Below are 22521 nucleotides of genomic sequence, written 5' to 3'. Positions count from 1 at the left end.
GTGTTCAGGTATCTAGCATTCTATTACAGTAGTGTTTGAAACTATGTATAACATTGGTAAAAAGATTGTTGCAGACACATGCACGCTCCTGAGCTCAGCTAGGATTACTGTCTTAACAAAGGATACCAAGGAAACTAAAATTCATAATAAAAGTCATAGGGACATTCCAGCCAAAATTGGAATCCACATGGATACATTTCAGTTATGAATAGAAGCATTTTTGTAATATTCATGTATTGGTACTATTTAAAGGGACAGTCAACACCAGATTTTTTGTAGTTTAAAAAGATAGATAATCCCTTTATTACCCATTCCCCATTTTTGCATAACCAACACAGTAATAATAATACATATTTGACCTCTGTAATTACCTTGTATCTAAGCTTCTGCTGACTGCCCCTTTATTTCAGTTCTTTTGACAGACTTGCATTTTAGCCAATCAGTGCTCACTTCTAAGTCACTTCACGTGCATGAGCTCAGTGTTATCTATATGAAACACATGAACTAATGCCCTCTAGTGGTCAAAATGCATTCAGATTAGAGGCAGTCTTTAAAGTCTAAGAAATTAGCATATGAACCTCCTAGGTTTAGCTTTCAACTAAGAATACCAAGAGAACAAAGCAAAATTGGTGATAAAAAGTAAATTGGGAAGTTGTTTAAAACCCCACTGGTGCTCTGATCAGCTGCAGTGTTTAAAATGCTGGTGCACTGAGAATATTGAGCTATACTTCACGTGCACGTATAGAAAAAAATGTTAGCATTAAACAGTGATAACTTTTACTAAAGCATTTTCTTTTACAAGATACGAGTCCACGGATTTCATCCTTACTTATGGGATATCGCCTCCTGGTCAGCAGGAGGAGGCAAAGAGCACCACAGCAGAGCTGTATATATAGTTCCTCCCTTCCCTCCCACCCCAGTCATTCTCTTTGACTGTGTTAGTGATAGGAAGAGGTAAAGTGAGGTGTTATTTTAGATTCTTCAATCAAGAGTTTATTATTTTTTAAATGGTGCCAAAGTGTACTATTTTTATATAGGGTTAGCCGTATTCCTTGTCAGCCTCTAGAGTAGAGCTACAGGTGGCTTTAAGGTAATGGGAACTGGTGGGGTTTTAGCCTCACTGCGCCTCCCATACTTGTGCTGCCCTTCTATTGATGGTCTTAGAGAGTTTTCACTAAGGCCCTTCTGTCTTCACAGTACCCCAGGAGGAAGAGATACTGTGAGACTTTCATGCTGTTACTCAGCATAGAGGTAAGTGCAGTCTCTTATTTCTGGGGGCTCTGCAGCATATCTCAGAATTGGCTGTACTCTGCCTTTCTGTTGTGGACTATGGGCTCTAGTAAGCGCTTCCCTTTGACAGTGTGTGGGTTTTCATTACATAATACAAGGAATGGGAGAGACTGGGTATTCCGTTCTCCCCTTTTCCTGTTTTCAAGAAAATGTACCCTATAGCTGACACCGTTCGGGATTCTTGGCAGACGATCCCTAAGGTGGAGGAAGCTATTTCCACCCTGGCTAAACGTACGACTATTCCTATTGAGGGTAGTTGTGCTTTCAAGGACCCTATGGATAAGAAGTTAGAGGGTCTCCTCAAAAAGCTCTATTTTCATCAAGGGTTTCTATTGCAACCGGTGGCCTGCATCGTTACAGTCACGACTGCGGCTGCTTTCTGGTTTGATGCCCTAGAAGAGTCTCTTAGGACTGAGAGTTCTTTGGAAGAAATACAGGATAGAATTAAGGCTCTTAAGTTGGCTAATTCTTTTATTACGGATGCTTCCTTTCAGATCACCAAATTGGTGGCTAAGAGTTCAGGATTCTCCATCTTAGCACACAGAGCCTTATGGTTAAAGTCTTGGTCTGCGGATGTGTCATCTAAATCTAATCTTTTGGCTATTCCTTACAAGGGAAAGACCCTGTTCGGGCCTGACTTGAAGGAGATTTCTGACATCACGGGAGGTAAGTGTCACCTCCTCCCTCAAGATAAGACGTCCAAACAAAGGGGGCGACAGAGTAATTTTCATTCCTTTCGAAAATTTCAAGTTTGTCCCCTCTTCCTGGCAAACAGGAAGGGAATTATTCACAAGCCAAATCCACTTGGAGACCAAACCAGTCTTGGAACAAGGGTAAACAATCCAAGAAGCCAGCTGCTGTTCCCAAGACAGCATGAGGGGTCGGCCCCGATCCAGGACAGGATCTAGTAGGGGGCAGACTTTCTCACTTTGTTCAGGCTTGGGTAAGAGACATTCAGGATCCCTGGACACTAGAAATTGTGTCTCAGGGATATCAGTTGGAGTTCAAAACTTCCTTCCCCAGAGGAAGGTTTCTTCTTTCACGATTATCTGTAAACCAGATAAAAAGAGAGGCGTTCTTACGCTGTGTAAGAGATCTCTCCTCCATGGGAGTAATATGTCCCGTTCCAATACAGGAACAGGGACAAGGGTTTTATTCAAATCTCTTTGTAGTTCACAAAAAAGAGGGAACGTTCCAACCTATTTTAGACCTCAAGACTCTAAACAAGTTTCTCAGAGTTCCATCCTTCAAGATGGAAACTATTCGTACCATTCTTCCATTGATTCAGCAGGGTCAATTTATGACTACCGTGTATCTAAAGGATGCATATCTTCATGTTCCTATCCACAGAGATCATCACAAGTTCCTAAGATTTGCTTTTCTGAACAAACATTTTCAGATTGTGGCCCTTTCTTTCGGTCTGGCCACGGCGCCCAGGATTTTCACAAAGGTTCTGGGGTCTCTGCTGGCGGTTCTAAGACCGCGGGGCATTGCAGTGGCGCCTTATCTGGACGATATTCTGATCCAGGTGTCGTTTTATCAACTGGCAAAGTCTCATACCGACATTGTTCTGTCCTCATGGGTGGAAGGTAAATCTGGAAAAGAGTTTGCTAGTTCCACAAACAAGGGTTCCTTTCTTGGGAACTCTAATCAACTCTCTGTCCATGAAGATCTTTTTGATGGACGTCAGAAAGTTAAATATTCTGGATACCTTCAGTCCAATCCTCGGCCATCAGTGGCTCAGTGCATGGAGGCCATTGGATTGATGGTAGCGGCAATGGACATCATTCCGTTTGCTCGTTTTCATCTCAGACCTCTACAACTGAGCATGCTTAGACAATGGAATGGAGATTATGCAAATTTGTCTCCTCAAATAGATCTGGATCAGGAGACAAGGGACTGTCTTCTATGGTGGTTGTCGCCAGATCATCTGTCCCAAGGGACGTGCTTCCGCAGACCCTCATGGGTGATAGTGACAACAAACACCAGCCTGATAGGATGGGGAGCAGTCTGGAACTCCCTGAAGGCTCAGGGTGTGTGGACTCGATCGGAGTCTCTACTTCCCATCAATATTCTGGAGTTGAGAGCAATATTCAATGCGCTTCAGGGTTGGCCTCAGTTGGCTTCGGCCAAATTCATCAGATTCCAGTCGGACAACGTCACGACTGTAGCGTACATCAATCATCAGGGAGGAACAAGGAGTTCCTTAGCGATGACAGAAGTAGCCAAGATAATTCAGTGGGCGGAGGCTCACTCTTGTTATCTGTCGGCAATCTACATCCCAGGAGTGGAAAACTGGGAAGCGGATTTTCTGAGCAGGCAGACCTTTCATCCGGGGGAATGGGAACTCCATCCGGAGGTATTTGCCAATCTGATTCTCAGATGGGGCAGGCTGGAGTTGGATCTTATGGCATCTCGTCAGAATGCCAAGCTTCCGAGATCCAGGTCCAGGGATCCCCAGGCCTAACTGATAGATGCCTTGGCAGTGCCTTGGTCGATCAGACTAGCTTGTGTTTCCTCCATTTGCTCTTCTTCCCCGGGTGATTGCTCGAGTCAAACAGGAGAGGGCTTTGGTGATCCTCATTGCTCCGGCGTGGCCTCGCAGGACTTGGTATGCCGATCTGGTGGACATGTCATCTCAGCCACCGTGGTCACTTCCTTTGAGGAAAGACCTTCTAGAAAGATTTACCATAAGATATGGCGTAAATATCTTTATTGGTGCAAATCTAAGGACTACTCATGGAGTAGGGTTAGGATTCCCAGAATTTTGTCTTTTCTCCAAGAAGGATTGGAGAAAGGGTTGTCAGCAAGTTCCTTGAAGGGACAGATTTCTGCTTTGTCTATTTTGTTGCACAAGCGTCTGGCAGATGTTCAATCTTTTTGTCAGGCTCTGACTAGAATCAGGCCAGTGTTTCAACCAATCGCTCCTCCATGGAGTTTGAATTTAGTTCTTAAAGTTCTTCAAGGGGTTCCGTTTGAACCTATGCATTCCATAGATATTAAGTTATTATCTTGGAAAGTGTTGTTTTTGGTTGCTATTTCTTCTGCTCGCAGAGTTTCTGAGCTTTCGGCATTACAATGTGATTCCCCTCATCTTATTTTTCATTCGGATAAGGTAGTGCTACGTACCAAACCTGGTTTTCTTCCTAAGGTTGTTTCAACTAAAAATATTAATCAGGAAATTGTTGTTCCTTCCTTGTGTCCTACTCCTTCTTCTAAGAAGGAGCGACTGTTACATAATTAGGATGTGGTCTGTGCCTTGAAGTTTTACTTACAGGCAACTAAGGAGTTTCGTCAATCTTCTTCCCTGTTTGTTGTTTTTTTTTTCTGGGAAGCATAGGGGTCAGAAAGCTACGGCTACCTCTCTTTTTGGCTGAAGAGTATCATCGGCTTACGCTCATTCCACTAGGGCTGTGGCTTCCTCATGGGCATTTAAAAATGATGCTTCTGTTGAACAGATTTGCTAAGCTGCGAATTGGTCTTCACACTTTTTCAAAATTTTACAAATTTTATACTTTTGCCTCATCTGAGGCTCTTTTTGGGAGAAAAGTTCTTCAAGCAGTGGTGCCTTCCGTTTAGGTTCCCTGTCTTGTCCCTCCCTTTCATCAGTGTCCTATAGCTTTGGTATTGTATCCCATAATAAGGATGAAATCCGTTGACTCATCATATCTTGTAAAAGAAAATGGAAATTTATGTTTACTAAAATACATATATTGGCAAAAATGGAAATTTATGCTTACCTGATAAATTTGTTTCTTTTACGATACGATGAGTCCACGGCCCACCCTGTTTTTGTATGACAGGTCTTTTATTTTCACCTCTGCACCTTGGCTTTTCCTTTCTCTTCCTAACTTTGGTCGAATGACTGGAGTGGGAGGGAAGGGAGGAGCTATATATATATATATATATATATATATATATATATATATATATATATATATATATATATATATATATATATATATATATATATCTCTGCTGTGGTGCTCTTTGCTGCCTCCTGCTGACCAGGAGGCAATATCCCATAAGTAAGGATGAAATCCGTGGACTCATCGTATCGTAAAAGAAACAAATTTATCAGGTAAGCATAAATTTCCATTTTTGCCAATATATGTATTTTAGTAAAAGTGTTTCTATTCAAAGATGTAACTAATCTAACCTATTTACATTTAAATTTTGACCGAAATAAGACTTTCCAGTTTCCTTCCACTGTGTCTTTATACGCACACTTATGTGCTACTACTGAGCATGTGCAAAAGTTCAGTGTGTATGTAAATGAGTCTATAATTGGCTGATGTCTGTCACATGATACCGGGGGGCATAGCATTGTCTATTTGAATGCACTTGTTGATTATGCAATTCTACTGTATTTAATGGTCCTTTATAGGGACACTCAAGTCACAATTAAACTTTCATAAATCAGAGCAGCATTTTTAAACAACTTTCCAATTTACTTCTATTAACAAAATGTGCACAGTCTTTAAGTATTTACACATTTTTGAGTCACCAGTTCCTACTGAGCATGTGCAAGAATTCACAGAATATGCATTTGTGATTGGCTGATGGCTGTCACATGATACAGGGGGAGTTGAAATAGACATAACTGAAATTTTTCAGAAAAAAAAATCTACTTCTCATTTGAAATTCAGACTAAGTTCTATTGTATTGTCTTGTTACCTTGCATTTGTTAATTATGCACATCTTCTGTTTTTACTGGTCCTTTAATTGTGATGTAAAAGGCTACAGGGGTATTGCACCAAGGATATTGATTACAGACTGAAGTAAAGTCAGGAAGAGTAGTAGCCTTATTTAGGATGCAGTCAATAGCTCTGATTATAGGTTCATTAGACTAGCAGTGGTCATCTCTTGACAGGTTACACATGTAGCTGTATGGATTTGTTCACATTACTCAATCAATGCTGTTCTTGTAAGTGGTCTGTAATATTTTTGTGTTTTTCTACTTCAGGCATGAGCTGAAAACAGCTGGACAAATTACAAAATTACCTAAAGGGTTGCACAGTGTCAAAGGTAATATATAAAATCAATAGATATTTAAACCCCTATCCACTTCTCTTATGTTTAGTTAAATGACCATTTTTACGCATATGTTTGCTAACGTACAATTTGTATTTCTGTTTTTAGGTTTAGGCAGAACTGCACCTGATCCTGCTGCCACTGTTCAGCTTGATGGAGTGGATGTTCCTCTGGGGCCAGGTGTTTCTACAATGATTAGTGATTCTAGTTTGTTATACAATGAGTATCCTTTTACATGGTTTGACTTTATTTATTTTTTCTTTCTGATTACAACAAATTGTGGCTTCAATGCATACAACATTCAGCAACTTGAAATGATGCGCTACTGAATGTAAAAAAATTATTATTATTCATAGTTCTGTTCGTTGTGATGGGGAGTAACAAATCCAGAGTCGGATAAAATAGTCACTGGAGCACTCAAACCCCAGGGAATTCTCCTGAACAATAGAAGCATCTAAACCCCATATACGTTCCAACCGTGTGACTGAGGAGCACACATAGCGGCACCATTACAGAGACGTATATTCCATAAGACATACTGTAGTAAAGCTTTGTGTAACTGGGTATAGCATTTGTCTGCAATACGACGAAACATTGTTGCAAATCACTGCTGTCATCTGGTGCTTAAAGTGAATGTCAATTTTTATCATCCATGAATTTGTATAATGAATTATAAAATAGTAAATAGTTAAACCGCTAAGTTTAAAAAAAAATTTATATATATATATATATATATATATAGTTAATATTTTTATTAACAAATTTCTGTTCCGTTCACACCTCGACTCCTACTCGCCACTTCCTATTTCTCTACCTGTATAGACCGGTCCCACCCGCTCAATACGTATGCCTAATGCGCGCCCCCGTGGACATCTTACTACACACATGCGCTAAAAACATACTGGTTAAATATGCGCATGCGTTCGAAAGATGATCACATTACTCTGCGCATGCGTTAACGTTGGATAGGTGATACGATATGTGTTTTAGAGCATGTGCGTCGCGTGGACGCATATCGCTTTAGACGCTGGATAATATCCCCTAACGCATGCGCAGGAGAAGTGCATGACGTAGAAAAAAGGGGTTGATTGCAAATCAAGGCTGTCAATCAAGCTTCCAAACTGGGACAAAATGGCGGGTGGAGGAATCGAGCATCAAAATAACATCCAAAAATAGTAAATATGTGAATTTGCAAATAAAACTAAAAAAAATGATGAATTAAATTCACCCTTATTTTGTAAGATTGTTAATATGACGATTAGCAATACGGGTGACTTTACATTCACTTTAAGTGTTTAACATTGTTACAAACATTGATGCAACAATGCTGCCATATAGTGCTTTAGACACATGTACGCTCCTAAGCCTGCCTAAGTATGGATACCAAGAGAAGTTAAGTACATTTGATAATAGATGCAAACTGGAACGTTTTTCTAAATTGCTTGCTCTATCTGAATGATTAAAGTTTAAATTTGAGTTACATGTCCCTTTCAGACTTATTTAAAGTAAACATGACCAACCACAGTTCTTAAAGTTTGAGATTGTAATATAAAATGTCTTTGTGTATTTTACAAGGACATTAAAGTCAAATTATCAGCTATTTGTAGAGCGTTAACAGATTCTGCAGCTCTAAACTTTTATGATTCAGATAGCGCACACAATTTTAAACAACTTTCCAGTTCAATTCCATCATCTAAATGTGCACAATCTTTTTATTTGCATACTTTCTGAAGCACCGGCACCTACTGAGCATGTGCAAAGAATATTTCTTAATACATTTTGTGATTAGCTGATGGCTGCCACGTGATGCAGTGGGAGAGAAAGTAGAACTAACTTTAAAATTTGTCAGAATCTACTACTCCTTTCCATCATCTAAATGTACACAATCTTTTTATTTGCACACTTTCTGAAGCACCAGTGCCAGCTGAGCATGTGCAAAGAATATACGTTAATACATTTTGTGATTGACTGGTGGCTGTCATGTGATGCAGTGGGAGAGAGAATAGAACTAACTTTAAAATTGGACAGAAAGGAATCTACTTCTCGTTTGAAATTGTGTCGTCTTTTTTTTGTGTTGTCTCTTTATTATGCATTTAATGATTATGCTATTCTACTGTTTTTAGCTGTCCTTTAAAGTGATTGTAAATTCACCTGAGTAATTTTGCATATTTTGAAATATCAATGTCCTTTTTTATGTCCCACACACAATAAATCTTTTGTAAGACCCCATTTCTTTCCTATGGCATGTAGAGTCTACACCGTCATTCCAATTACTAGTGGGATATTAAACTCCTGGCCAGCAGAAGGAGGCAAAGAGCACCCCAGCAAAGCTGTTAAGTGTAACTTCCCTTACCCATAATCCCCAGTCATTTTATTTGCCTCTGTCAATGGAGGATGTGCAAAGTTGGTGTCTGAAGATATCGAATCCTTTTATGGGTACTTTTCCCTGCAAGCAAGGATTGGGGTCTAGCTGTGTCCACGTCAATCTCTTTAGTAAGAGTAGTGGTGGCTTTTAGCAGTTAGAAGGCGCCTAGGTGATCTTTGCTTTACTTCTGACACTTTTGCTAACCATTTAAAATAAGCCAGGGTTGGTTACTCTGTTCTTTCATTTACTACAGATCCCTGATAGGGATTGGAATACTGGTCACACCTTAGTAGCTTTTATCTGTCCTGTAGCTGGATCCACAGGTAAGTGCCCTTCGCCTTCTAGGTACTGAAGGACAGCACTTTTGAGGTTAACCCGCAAGTGGATATATTCTGGGACAGTTATCCTTATATGGTTAAGGGTACAATTTGGCAGCTTTATTGGCACTTTGTGTTATACAGTTAAATTGATTACACACACAGTGAGAATCTTAAGGTGTTAATAGAGAGTTCACTTGGCTGAAGGGATCTAGGAAATTTTACTTTTCCCCTTATATTGTAAGCAGATAGACTATGGCAGAATGTTTATGCGGTAGATTTTTGTGACCGTATTCAAAAAATATTTTCATTTGGAGCCGTTTGTGTTTACGCGCGCTTTTACTAGTGGCACAGTTTCACTCTTCTTGCTGCTCACGTGACGTCCGCACTTACATTATTACTGAGCGGAGTTTAGTGTGTCTCTTAGTGTCGGCTTTTTTGCGGCTATTTCTCATAAATCGACTGCCAAAGAGGAGAAGATCTCTGCAGGAGAGTCTCGCTTCCTCTTACTAGTGGGGTATCAATCCTCTTACGGTAGGAGCCTCAGGCAGTCTGAGGTAGCTTCTTAGGGGTCAATTTTCTTCAATCTCCATATTTTTAGCCTGATTTATGTTATAAATTCTTTTAAAATTTTGAGCATTATCGGGGTTTTTTTGGGTAATTTGTTATAATTTCTGCATTATAATTGTCCTTTTACTGGGATCTGATCTGTAGCTATGGACACAGAACAGGATCAATCTATTACCATGGATACATTCTTACTTTGTTTAGAGTCCCAAATTGTTCTTCCTATGCAATTCTGTTTCGCATGCCTAAATAAAACTTTAAAATTTAAAGACAGATTACTTATTTCTGAGCCAAGTCTCTCTCAGGATGATGCTGTGCGTAACATGCCTCAGCTTTCTCCTCAAACATCCCACGCCTTAATTGTTTCTCATTCTGTGCCTTCTGTTTCCTCTCAAACTTCTGGGGGTGTTTATTTACCAGGAGATTTTGCCGCACAGATAACTTCTGCATTATCTGCGGCTTTGTCGGCTTTCCCTTCTGCAGGTAAGTGTAAGAGAAAATCTAAACATAGTAAGGTTTCTGATCCTTCTCAATCTTCACTGGTCAACCTTTCCCAAATGTCTGAGGAAGAGGATACTTCAGTAGCATCTGAAGGTAAAATCTCAGACTCTGACACAATGGGGGGAAAAATCCTCTGAATCTGAAGTTAATTTCAGATTTAAGCTTGAACATCTCCAGTTGCTTCTGAAGGAGGTTCTAGCTACTTTAGATGATTCTGAACCTTCGGTTGCTGTCAACCCTAAAAGGTCTACTAAACTAATTAGAGTTTATGATTCTCCCTCTTCTGTGGATGTTTTTCCTGTTCCAGACAAGATGCCTGAAATTATAGCTCAGGAATGGGATAAGCCATGGTTTCCTTTTTCACCTTCCCCTGTTTTTAAAAAGATGTTTCCTGTTGCTGACTCCATTTGTGACTCATAGCGCACTGTGCCTAAAGTAGAGGGAGATAGTTGTTCATTTAAGGATCCAATGGATAAGAAGCTAGAGGCTTACTTAAAAAAGATGTACATCTATCAAGGATTACAGTGGCAGCCAGCGGCAAGTATTGCTACGGTTGCAGGAGCAGCATCTTATTGGTGTGATGCCCTGTCTGATCTGATATTAGAAGAGACTACGATAGAGGAGATGCAGGATAATACCAAAGCTCTTAAACTGGCCAATACCTTTATCTGCAATGCCAACATGCAGGTAATTAGGCTGGGAGCTAAATTGTCTAGCTTCACTGTTCTAGCTCGCAGATCTCTGTGGTTAAAATCTTGGTCGGCTGATGTATCTTCAAAGGCCAAGCTTTTGGCTTTACCTTATAAAGGTAAAACTCTTTTTGGCCCTGGTCTGGAGAAAATCATTTCCGAAATTACGGGTGGAAAGGGATCTTTCCTACCTCAGGACAAGAAGAATAGACCTAGAGGTCGACAGAATTCTAAATTTCTCTTCTTTCGCAACTTTAAAGGACAGAAGTCTTCCTCCTCTTCTTCCATACTAGAGCAATCCAGGATCACTTGGAAGTCCAGTCAGCCTTGGAATTAAGGGGAAGCAAAACAAGAAGCCTTCCACTGATTCTAAATCAGCATGAAGGGTCCGCCCCCGATCCAATTCTGGATCAAGTTGGGGGCAGGCTCTCTTTTTCAGAAAGCTTGGATACGCAATGTCCCAGATCCGTGAGCTGTGGACATAGTATCCCAGGGTTACAGAATAGGATTCAAGTCTTGCCCTCCAAGGGGCAGATTTCTCGTGTCAAGACTATCCTCAAACCAGGTAAAAAGGGAGGCCTATCCTCTCGGGGAGTAATTTTTCCAGTTCCTCTAGAGGAACAGGGACAAGGATTCTACTCAAATCTTTGTGCTTCCCAAAAAGGAAGGGAACTTTCCGTCCTATCTTAGACCTAAAGTGTCTCAACAAATTCCTCAGGATTCCGTCCTTGAAGATGGAAACTATTCGTTCCATTCTTCCCTTGGTTCAGGAAGGATAGTTCATGACGACCATAGACCTGAAGGACGCATATCTTCACGTTCCCATCCACAGCAATCGTCACCAGTTTCTAAGGTTTGCCTTTCTAGACGAGCATTTCCAGTTTGTTGCACTTCCGTTTGGTCTTGCCACGGCTCCCAGAATATTCACAAAGGTTCTGGGGGCTCTTTTTTGGCAGTGGTCAGATCCCAGGGATTTGCTGTGGCGCCTTACCTAGACGACATCTTGGTTCAGGCGTCATCTTTTCAACTAGCAAAATCTCATACAGAGATGTTGTTGTCTATTCTGTGTTCCCACGGATGGAAATAGAATATGGAAAAGAGCTCCCTTGTTCCTCTCCAATCTGCTATTCGTCCATCAGTGGCTTAATGGATGGAGGTGATTGGTCTGATGATTGCTTCCATGGACGTCATTCCTTTTGCTCGGTTCCATCTGAGACCTCTGCAACTATGCATGCTCAATCAGTGGAACAGCGATAATTCTGATTTATCGCAGAGGATAGATCTGGATCACTTAACGAGGGACTCTCTCTCGTGGTGGATTTCACATGAAAACCTGTCTCGGGGCACTTGCTTCCTGAGACCTTCCTGTGTGATTGTGACTACCGATGCCAGCCTATTAGGCTGGGGAGCAGTTTGGGTCTCTCTAAAAGCTCAGGGCTTGTGGACTCGGGCGGAGTCTTCTCTCCCCATAAACATCTTGGAGTTGAGAGCAATCTTCAATGCCTTGGTAGCTTGGCCTCAATTGTCTTTAGTCCGGTTTATCAGATTCTGATCGGACAACATTATCTCAGTGGCTTACATCAACCACCAGGGAGGAACTCGGAGTTCCTTGACTATGAAAGAGGTGACTTGCATTCTGCAGTGGGCAGAAGCTCACGATTGTCTCCTATCTGCCATCCACATTCCAGGAGTGGAAAACTGGGAGGCGGATTTTCTGAGCAGACAGACTTTTCATCCAGGGGAGTGGGCTCTCCATCTGGAAGTGTTCTCTCAGATAACCCTCAGTTTGGGGGTTCCAGAGTTGGATCTGATGGTGTCTCGTCAAAATGCCATGGTTCCAAAGTACGGTTCAAGGTCATTGCTTGTATCAATCAGGAGAGAGCATCAGTAATTCTAATAGCCCCTGCGTGGCCTCACAGGATCTGGTTCGCGGATCTGGTAAGGATGTCATCTCTTCCTCCTTGGAGGTTACCTAATTCAGGGTCCATTCCTCCATCCAAACCTGGATTCTCTGAAGCTGACTGCTTGGAGATTGAACGCCTAGTTCTGTCTAGACGTGGGTTGGAAGCAGTCATTGATGCTATGCTTCAGGCTCGCAAACCTGTTACTCGCTAGATTTACTATAAGGTATGGCGTAAATATCTTTATTGGTGTAAATCTAAGGCTTCCCCTTGGAGCCGAGTGAGGATTCCCCATATTTTATCTTTTCTCCAGGATGGCCTGGAGAAAGGTTTGTCAGTCAGTACTCTAAAGGGTCAGATTTCTGCACTGTCTATTCTTTTGCACAAACGTCTGGCAGATGTGCCAGGTGTTCAAGCTTTTGTTCAGGCCCTGGTCAGAATCAGGCCTGTGTTTAAACCTGTTGCTCCTCCTTGGAGTCTTAATCTTGTTCTTAAAGTTTTGCAGCAGGCTCCGTTTGAGCATATGCATGTTGTTGATATAAAATTGATATCCTGGAAGGTTTTGTTTCTTCTTGCTTTTTCTTCCGCTCTGTTTCTGAGCTTTCAGCTCTGCAGTGTGATTCCCTGTACCTTATTTTTCATGCAGATAAGGCGGTCCTTCATACTAAAACAGGTTTTCTCCCTAAGGTGGTGTCAGATCGAAACCTTAATCAGGAAATTGTTGTTCCTCCTTTTTGTCCTAATCCTTCTCATAAGGAACGTCTTTTACATAACTTGGATGTTGTGTGTGCTCTAAAGTTTTACCTACAAGTTGCTAAAGATTTTTGGCAATCTTCTGCCCGGTTTGTGGTTTTCTCTGGTAAGCGTAAGGGTTAGAAGGCCACTTCTACTACCCTTTCCCTCTGGTTAAGAAGTGTAATTTGTTTTGCTTATGAGACTGCTGGACAGCAGCCTCCTGGGAGAATTACAGCTCATTCCACTAGGGCTGTCTCCTCTTCTTGGGCTTTCAAAAATAAAGCTTCTGTGGAACAGATTTGCAAGGCAGCAACATGGTCCTCTTTGCATACTTTTTCCAAATTCTACAAATTTGATACTTTTGCTCGGCTAAGGCCTCTTTTGGGAGAAAGGTTCTTCAAGCGGTGGTGCCTTCAGTTTAGGTCCTCCTGCCTTGTTCTCCCTCCCTTTTCAATCCATGTCCTCTAGATTAAGTATTGGTTCCTACTAGTAATTGGAATGACGTTGTGGACTCTCCATGCCATAGGAAAGAAAACAAAATTTATGCTTGCCCGATACATTTATTTCCGGGCATGGAGAGTCCACGACCCCGCCCTCTTTTTAATTTATAATTCACCTGTTTTTTTGAGTAAACCTCAGGCACCTCTATACCCTTGTGTTTCTTTTTTCCATTTTACTTCGGTTGAATAACTGGGGATTATGGGTAAGGGAAGTTACACCTAACAGCTTTGCTGGGGTGCTTTTAATTACAAGACATTCCTGTTGTGTTGCTATAGCATATCAGCCAAGTCTTAACATTTTTAAAACAAATTAAAGGGGCATGCAACCTAAAACTGTTTCATGATTCAGACAGAGCATACAATTTACAAGTTTTTGTGTTATCATTCATATTCTCTGAAAAATGGTCAAGAAATCATAAATTCTGCCAGGGTATGTAAACTTATGAGCACAACTGTATATACACAGTATTATTCACACCTAATACTACCTGGTATGCCCAATGCTATTGCAAAGAGTGTTTTTTTATGATGGATAAAGGGAAGGAAAACAACTAGTCTTAAAGAAAAGTAGATACCGGAAGTAAACCAAACCTTAAAGGGACAGTCTACCATAGAATTGTTATTGTTTTAAAAGATAGATAATCCCTTTTATTACCCATTCCCCAGATTTGCATAACCAACACAGTTATATTAATACACTTTTCTCCTGTTAAGTGTAGTCAGTCCACGGGTCATCATTACTTATGGGATATTAACTCCTCCCCAACAGGAAGTGCAAGAGGATCACCCAAGCAGAGCTGCTATATAGCTCCTCCCCTCTACGTCACACCCAGTCATTCTCTTGCACCCAACTAATAGATAGGATGTGTGAGAGGACTGTGGTGATTAAACTTAGTTTTTTATATCTTCAATCAAAAGTTTGTTATTTTAAACGGCACCGGAGTGTGTTGTTTCCTTCTCAGGCAGAATTTGAAGAAGAATCTACCTGAGTTTTTGTGTATGATCTTAGTGGACGTAACTAAGATCCGTTTGCTGTTCTCGGCCATTCTGAGGAGTAAGGTAACTTCAGATCAGGGGACAGCGGGCAGGTTCACCTGCAAAGAGGTATGTTGCAGTATATTATTTCTCCAACATAGGTGTGTCCGGTCCACGGTGTCATCCTTACTTGTGGGATATTCTCTTCCCCAACAGGAAATGGCAAAGAGCCCAGCAAAGCTGGTCACATGATCCCTCCTAGGCTCCGCCTTCCCCAGTCATTCTCTTTGCCGTTGTACAGGCAACATCTCCACGGAGATGGCTTAGAGTTTTTTGGTGTTTAACTGTAGTTTTTATTATTCAATCAAGAGTTTGTTATTTTAAAATAGTGCTGGTATGTACTATTTACTCTGAAACAGAAAAGAGATGAAGATTTCTGTTTGTAAGAGGAAAATGATTTTAGCAACCGTTACTAAAATCGATGGCTGTTTCCACACAGGACTGTTGAGAGGAATTAACTTCAGTTGGGGGAAACAGTGAGCAGACTTTTGCTGCTTGAGGTATGACACATTTCTAACAAGACGATGTAATGCTGGAAGCTGTCATTTTCCCTATGGGATCCGGTAAGCCATTTTTATTACATAAAGAAAAAAAGGGCTTCACAAGGGCTTTTAAGACTGTAGACATTTTCTGGGCTAAAACGATTGATATATAAGCATATTTTATACTTCATAGCTTTGAGGAATTATTTTATTCTTGGGAATTATGTAAAATAACCGGCAGGCACTGTATTGGACACCTTATTCTCTAGGGGCTTTCCCTAATCATAGGCAGAGCCTCATTTTCGCGCCTCTATTGCGCACTTGTTTTTGGGAAGCATGACATGCAGATGCATGTGTGAGGAGCTCTGATACATAGAAAAGACTTTCTGAAGGCGTCATTTGGTATCGTATTCCCCTTTGGGCTTGGTTGGGTCTCAGCAAAGCAGATACCAGGGACTGTAAAGGGGTTAAATATAAAAACGGCTCCGGTTCCGTTATTTTAAGGGTTAAAGCTTTCAAATTTGGTGTGCAATACTTTTAAGGCTTTAAGACACTGTGGTGAAATTTTGGTGAATTTTGAACAATTCCTTCATACTTTTTCACATTTGCAGTAATAAAGTGTGTTCAGTTTAAAATTTAAAGTGACAGTAACGGTTTTATTTTAAAACGTTTTTTGTACTTTGTTATCAAGTTTATGCCTGTTTAACATGTCTGAACTACCAGATAGACTGTGTTCTGAATGTGGGGAAGCCAAGGTTCCTTCTCATTTAAATAGATGTGATTTATGTGACACAAAATTTAGAGAAAATGATGCCCAAGATGATTCCTCAAGTGAGGGGAGTAAGCATGGTACTGCATCATCCCCTCCTTCGTCTACACCAGTCTTGCCCACACAGGAGGCCCCTAGTACATCTAGTGCGCCAATACTCCTTACTATGCAACAATTAACGGCTGTAATGGATAATTCTATCAAAAACATTTTAGCCAAAATGCCCACTTATCAGCGAAAGCGCGACTGCTCTGTTTTAGAAAATACTGAAGAGCATGAGGACGCTGATGATATTGGTTCTGAAGTGCCCCTACACCAGTCTGAGGGGGCCAGGGAGGTTTTGTCTGAGGGAGAAATTTCAGATTCAGGGAAAATTTCTCAACAAGCTGAACCTGATGTGATTACATTTAAATTTAAATTGGAACATCTCCGCGCCCTGCTTAAGGAGGTGTTATCTACTCTGGATGATTGTGAGAATTTGGTCATTCCAGAGAAATTATGTAAAATGGACAAGTTCCTAGAGGTCCCGGGGCCCCCCGAAGCTTTTCCTATACCCAAGCGGGTGGCGGACATTGTAAATAAAGAATGGGAAAGGCCCGGCATACCTTTCGTCCCTCCCCCTATATTTAAGAAATTGTTTCCTATGGTCGACCCCAGAAAGGACTTATGGCAGACAGTCCCCAAGGTCGAGGGGGCGGTTTCTACTCTAAACAAACGCACCACTATACCCATAGAAGATAGTTGTGCTTTCAAAGATCCTATGGATAAAAAATTAGAGGGTTTGCTTAAAAAGATGTTTGTTCAGCAAGGTTACCTTCTACAACCAATTTCATGCATTGTTCCTGTCACTACAGCAGCGTGTTTCTGGTTCGATGAACTAGAAAAGGCGCTCAATAAAGATTCTTCTTATGAGGACATTTTGGACAGAATTCATGCTCTCAAATTGGCTAACTCTTTCACCCTAGACGCCACTTTGCAATTGGCTAGATTAGCGGTGAAAAATTCTGGGTTTGCTATTGTGACGCGCAGAGCGCTTTGGCTAAAATCTTGGTCAGCGGATGCGTCTTCCAAGAACAAATTGCTTAACATTCCTTTCAAGGGGAAAACGCTGTTTGGCCCTGACTTGAAAGAGATTATTTCTGATATCACTGGGGGCAAGGGCCACGCCCTTCCTCAGGATAGGTCTTTCAAGGCCAAAAATAAACCTAATTTTCGTCCCTTTCGCAGAAACGGACCAGCCCCAAGTGCTACGTCCTCTAAGCAAGAGGGTAATACTTCTCAAGCCAAGCCAGCCTGGAGACCAATGCAAGGCTGGAACAAAGGTAAGCAGGCCAAGAAACCTGCCACTGCTACCAAGACAGCATGAGATGTTGGCCCCCGATCCGGGACCGGATCTGGTGGGGGGCAGACTCTCTCTCTTCGCTCAGGCTTGGGCAAGAGATGTTCTGGATCCTTGGGCGCTAGAAATAGTCTCCCAAGGTTATCTTCTGGAATTTAAGGGGCTTCCCCCAAGGGGGAGGTTCCACAGGTCTCAATTGTCTTCAGACCACATAAAAAAACAGGCATTCTTACATTGTGTAGAAGACCTGTTAAAAATGGGAGTGATTCATCCTGTTCCATTAGGAGAACAAGGGATGGGGTTCTACTCCAATCTGTTCGTAGTTCCCAAAAAAGAGGGAACATTCAGACCAATCTTAGATCTCAAGATCCTAAACAAGTTTCTCAAGGTTCCATCGTTCAAAATGGAAACCATTCGAACAATTCTTCCTTCCATCCAGGAAGGTCAATTCATGACCACGGTGGATTTAAAGGATGCGTATCTACATATTCCTATCCACAAGGAACATCATCGGTTCCTAAGGTTCGCATTTCTGGACAAGCATTACCAGTTTGTGGCACTTCCGTTCGGATTAGCCACTGCTCCAAGAATTTTCACAAAGGTACTAGGGTCCCTTCTAGCGGTGCTAAGACCAAGGGGCATTGCAGTAGTACCTTACTTGGACGACATACTGATTCAAGCGTCGTCCCTTCCACAAGCAAAGGCTCACACTGACATTGTCCTGGCCTTTCTCAGATCTCACGGGTGGAAAGTGAACGTAGAAAAAAGTTCTCTATCTCCGTCAACAAGGGTTCCCTTCTTGGGAACAATAATAGACTCCTTAGGGATGAGGATTTTTCTGACAGAGGCCAGAAAATCAAAACTTCTAAACTCTTGTCAAATACTTCATTCTGTTCCTCTTCCTTCCATAGCGCAGTGCATGGAAGTAATAGGTTTGATGGTAGCGGCAATGGACGTAGTTCCTTTTGCGCGAATTCATCTAAGACCATTACAACTGTGCATGCTCAGTCAGTGGAATGGGGACTATACAGACTTGTCTCAGACGATACAAGTAGATCAGAGGACCAGAGATTCACTCCGTTGGTGGCTGTCCCTGGACAACCTGTCACAGGGGATGAGCTTCCGCAGACCAGAGTGGGTCATTGTCACGACCGACGCCAGTCTGGTGGGCTGGGGCGCGGTCTGGGGACCCCTGAAAGCTCAGGGTCTTTGGTCTCGGGAAGAATCTCTTCTCCCGATAAATATTCTGGAACTGAGAGCGATATTCAATGCTCTCAAGGCTTGGCCTCAGCTAGCAAAGGCCAAGTTCATAAGGTTTCAATCAGACAACATGACGACTGTTGCGTACATCAACCATCAGGGGGGAACAAGGAGTTCCCTGGCGATGGAAGAAGTGACCAAAATCATTCAATGGGCGGAGACTCACTCCTGCCACTTGTCTGTAATCCACATCCCAGGAGTGGAAAATTGGGAAGCGGATTTTCTGAGTCGTCAGACATTTCATCCGGGGGAGTGGGAACTCCATCCGGAAATCTTTGCCCAAATTACTCAATTGTGGGGCATTCCAGACATGGATCTGATGGCCTCTCGTCAGAACTTCAAGGTTCCTTGCTACGGGTCCAGATCCAGGGATCCCAAGGCGACTCTAGTAGATGCACTAGTAGCACCTTGGACCTTCAAACTAGCTTATGTATTCCCGCCGTTTCCTCTCATCCCCAGGCTGGTAGCCAGGATCAATCAGGAGAGGGCATCGGTGATCTTGATAGCTCCTGCGTGGCCACGCAGGACTTGGTATGCAGACCTGGTGAATATGTCATCGGCTCCACCATGGAAGCTACCTTTGAGACGAGACCTTCTTGTTCAAGGTCCGTTCGAACATCCGAATCTGGTCTCACTCCAACTGACTGCTTGGAGATTGAACGCTTGATCTTATCAAAGCGAGGGTTCTCAGATTCTGTCATTGATACTCTTGTTCAGGCCAGAAAGCCTGTAACTAGAAAAATCTACCACAAAATATGTAAAAAATATATCTGTTGGTGTGAATCTAAAGGATTCCCTTGGGACAAGATAAAAATTCCTAAGATTCTATCTTTTCTTCAAGAAGGTTTGGAGAAAGGATTATCTGCAAGTTCTTTGAAGGGACAGATTTCTGCCTTGTCTGTGTTACTTCACAAAAAGCTGGCAGCTGTGCCAGATGTTCAAGCCTTTGTTCAGGCTCTGGTTAGAATCAAGCCTGTTTACAAACCTTTGACTCCTCCTTGGAGTCTCAATTTAGTTCTTTCAGTTCTTCAGGGGGTTCCGTTTGAACCCTTACATTCCGTTGATATTAAGTTATTATCTTGGAAAGTTTTGTTTTTGGTTGCAATTTCTTCTGCTAGAAGAGTTTCAGAATTATCTGCTCTGCAGTGTTCTCCTCCTTATCTGGTGTTCCATGCAGATAAGGTGGTTTTGCGTACTAAACCTGGTTTTCTTCCGAAAGTTGTTTCTAACAAAAACATTAACCAGGAGATAGTCGTGCCTTCTTTGTGTCCGAATCCAGTTTCAAAGAAGGAACGTTTGTTGCACAATTTGGATGTAGTTCGTGCTCTAAAATTCTATTTAGATGCTACAAAGGATTTTAGACAAACATCTTCCTTGTTTGTTGTTTATTCTGGTAAAAGGAGAGGTCAAAAAGCAACTTCTACCCCTCTCTCTTTTTGGCTTAAAAGCATCATCAGATTGGCTTACGAGACTGCCGGACGGCAGCCTCCTGAAAGAATCACAGCTCATTCCACTAGGGCTGTGGCTTTCACATGGGCCTTCAAGAACGAGGCTTCTGTTGATCAGATATGTAAGGCAGCGACTTGGTCTTCACTGCACACTTTTACTAAATTTTACAAATTTGATACTTTTGCTTCTTCTGAGGCTATTTTTGGGAGAAAGGTTTTGCAAGCCGTGGTGCCTTCCATCTAGGTGACCTGATTTGCTCCCTCCCTTCATCCGTGTCCTAAAGCTTTGGTATTGGTTCCCACAAGTAAGGATGACGCCGTGGACCGGACACACCTATGTTGGAGAAAACAGAATTTATGTTTACCTGATAAATTACTTTCTCCAACGGTGTGTCCGGTCCACGGCCCGCCCTGGTTTTTTAATCAGGTCTGATAATTTATTTTCTTTAACTACAGTCACCACGGTATCATATGATTTCTCCTATGCAAATATTCCTCCTTTACGTCGGTCGAATGACTGGGGAAGGCGGAGCCTAGGAGGGATCATGTGACCAGCTTTGCTGGGCTCTTTGCCATTTCCTGTTGGGGAAGAGAATATCCCACAAGTAAGGATGACGCCGTGGACCGGACACACCGTTGGAGAAAGTAATTTATCAGGTAAACATAAATTCTGTTTTTCTAAGGAATGGAATTGACTGAGAAAATACTGCTAATACCGATATAATGTAAGTACAGCCTTAAATGCAGTAGTAGCAACTGGTATCAGGCTGATATGTATATATGTTTACACTTAAGTATTTCTGGGGAATGGCACTTCACTGGGAAAATACTGTATGCATATAACTTTTAGCCTAACTTGAAGTGTGAGCGACTAGCAGCAGGCTTTTTAATGACTTTTCATATATTATATTTTAAACGTTTACTGGCATGTTAAATCGTTTAATTATCTGAGGTACTTGGTGAAAATTGTTTTGGGCTTTATTTTCCACATGGCTGTCGTTTGTTTTAAATTAAAACAGTTTACTGAGCTTCCCTCACTGTTGTAGTGTGAGTGGGAGGGGCCTATTTTGGCGCTTTTACTACGCATCAGAAATTCAGTCACAGTCTGTCTTTTTCTCCCTGCATGATCCAGGACGTCTCCACAGAGCTCAGGGGTCTTCAAAACTAGTTTTGAGGGAGGTAATCACTCACAGCAGACCTGTGAGACTGTGCTTGACTGTGATAAAAACGCTTATTTTCAATTGTTATACGTTTTTTTCTGATATTAAGGGTTAATCATCCATTGCTAATGAGTGCAATCCTTTGCTAAATTTGGTTTCTATAACTAATCCGGTTCATTGTTATTCAACTGTGACAGTTTTTGTGTGCTTCTTAAAGGCACAGTAACGTTTTTACATATTGCTTGTAAATTTAGTTGAAAAGTATTTCCAAGCTTGCTAGTCTAATTGCTAGTTTGTTTAAACATGTCTGACACAGAGGAATCTCTTTGTGCAATATGTTCAAAAGCCAAGGTGGAGCCCAATAGAAATTTATGTACTAATTGCATTGATGCTACTTTAAATAAAAGTCAATCTGTACATGTTAAGCAACATTCACCAGACAACGAGGGGGAAGTTATGCCGACTAACTTGCCTCACGTGTCAGTACCTGCATCTCCCGCTCAGGAGGTGCGTGATATTGTAACACCAAGTACATCAGGGCGGCCATTACAAATCACTCTACAAGACATGGCTAATGTTATGACTGAAGTTTTGTCTAAATTGCCAGAACTTAGAGGTAAACGAGATCACTCTGGGATGAGAACAGAGTATACTGATAATGCTAGGGCCATGTCTGATACTGCGTCACAATTTGCAGAGCATGAGGACGGAGAGCTTCATTTCTCCAACATAGGTGTGTCCGGTCCACGGCGTCATCCTTACTTGTGGGATATTCTCTTCCCCAACAGGAAATGGCAAAGAGCCCAGCAAAGCTGGTCACATGATCCCTCCTAGGCTCCGCCTACCCCAGTCATTCTCTTTGCCGTTGTACAGGCAACATCTCCACGGAGATGGCTTAGAGTTTTTTAGTGTTTAACTGTAGTTTTTATTATTCAATCAAGAGTTTGTTATTTTAAAATAGTGCTGGTATGTACTATTTACTCAGAAACAGAAAAGAGATGAAGATTTCTGTTTGTATGAGGAAAATGATTTTAGCACCGTAACTAAAATCCATGGCTGTTCCACACAGGACTGTTGAGAGCAATTAACTTCAGTTGGGGGAACAGTGTGCAGTCTCTTACTGCTTGAG

General features: G+C 41.8%; 1 protein-coding gene across 1 annotated transcript in view; it reads left to right on the top strand.

Annotated features, from left to right (window-relative positions):
* The window catches only part of PARP1 (poly(ADP-ribose) polymerase 1), a 161093-nt gene that overhangs the window by 126700 nt on the left and 11872 nt on the right, over positions 1-22521 (top strand). The window contains exons 21-22 of the mRNA XM_053712623.1: positions 6257-6318; positions 6433-6547. Coding sequence (XP_053568598.1) covers positions 6257-6318; positions 6433-6547 — 177 coding nt within the window. The remainder of the gene's footprint in view (positions 1-6256; positions 6319-6432; positions 6548-22521) is intronic.

This window comes from Bombina bombina, chromosome 4, assembly GCF_027579735.1.
Source record: "Bombina bombina isolate aBomBom1 chromosome 4, aBomBom1.pri, whole genome shotgun sequence".
NCBI classification, from domain to species: domain Eukaryota; kingdom Metazoa; phylum Chordata; class Amphibia; order Anura; family Bombinatoridae; genus Bombina; species Bombina bombina.
The sequence above is the reverse complement of the archived record's forward strand: the minus strand, read 5'-3'. Positions and strand labels throughout refer to the sequence as shown.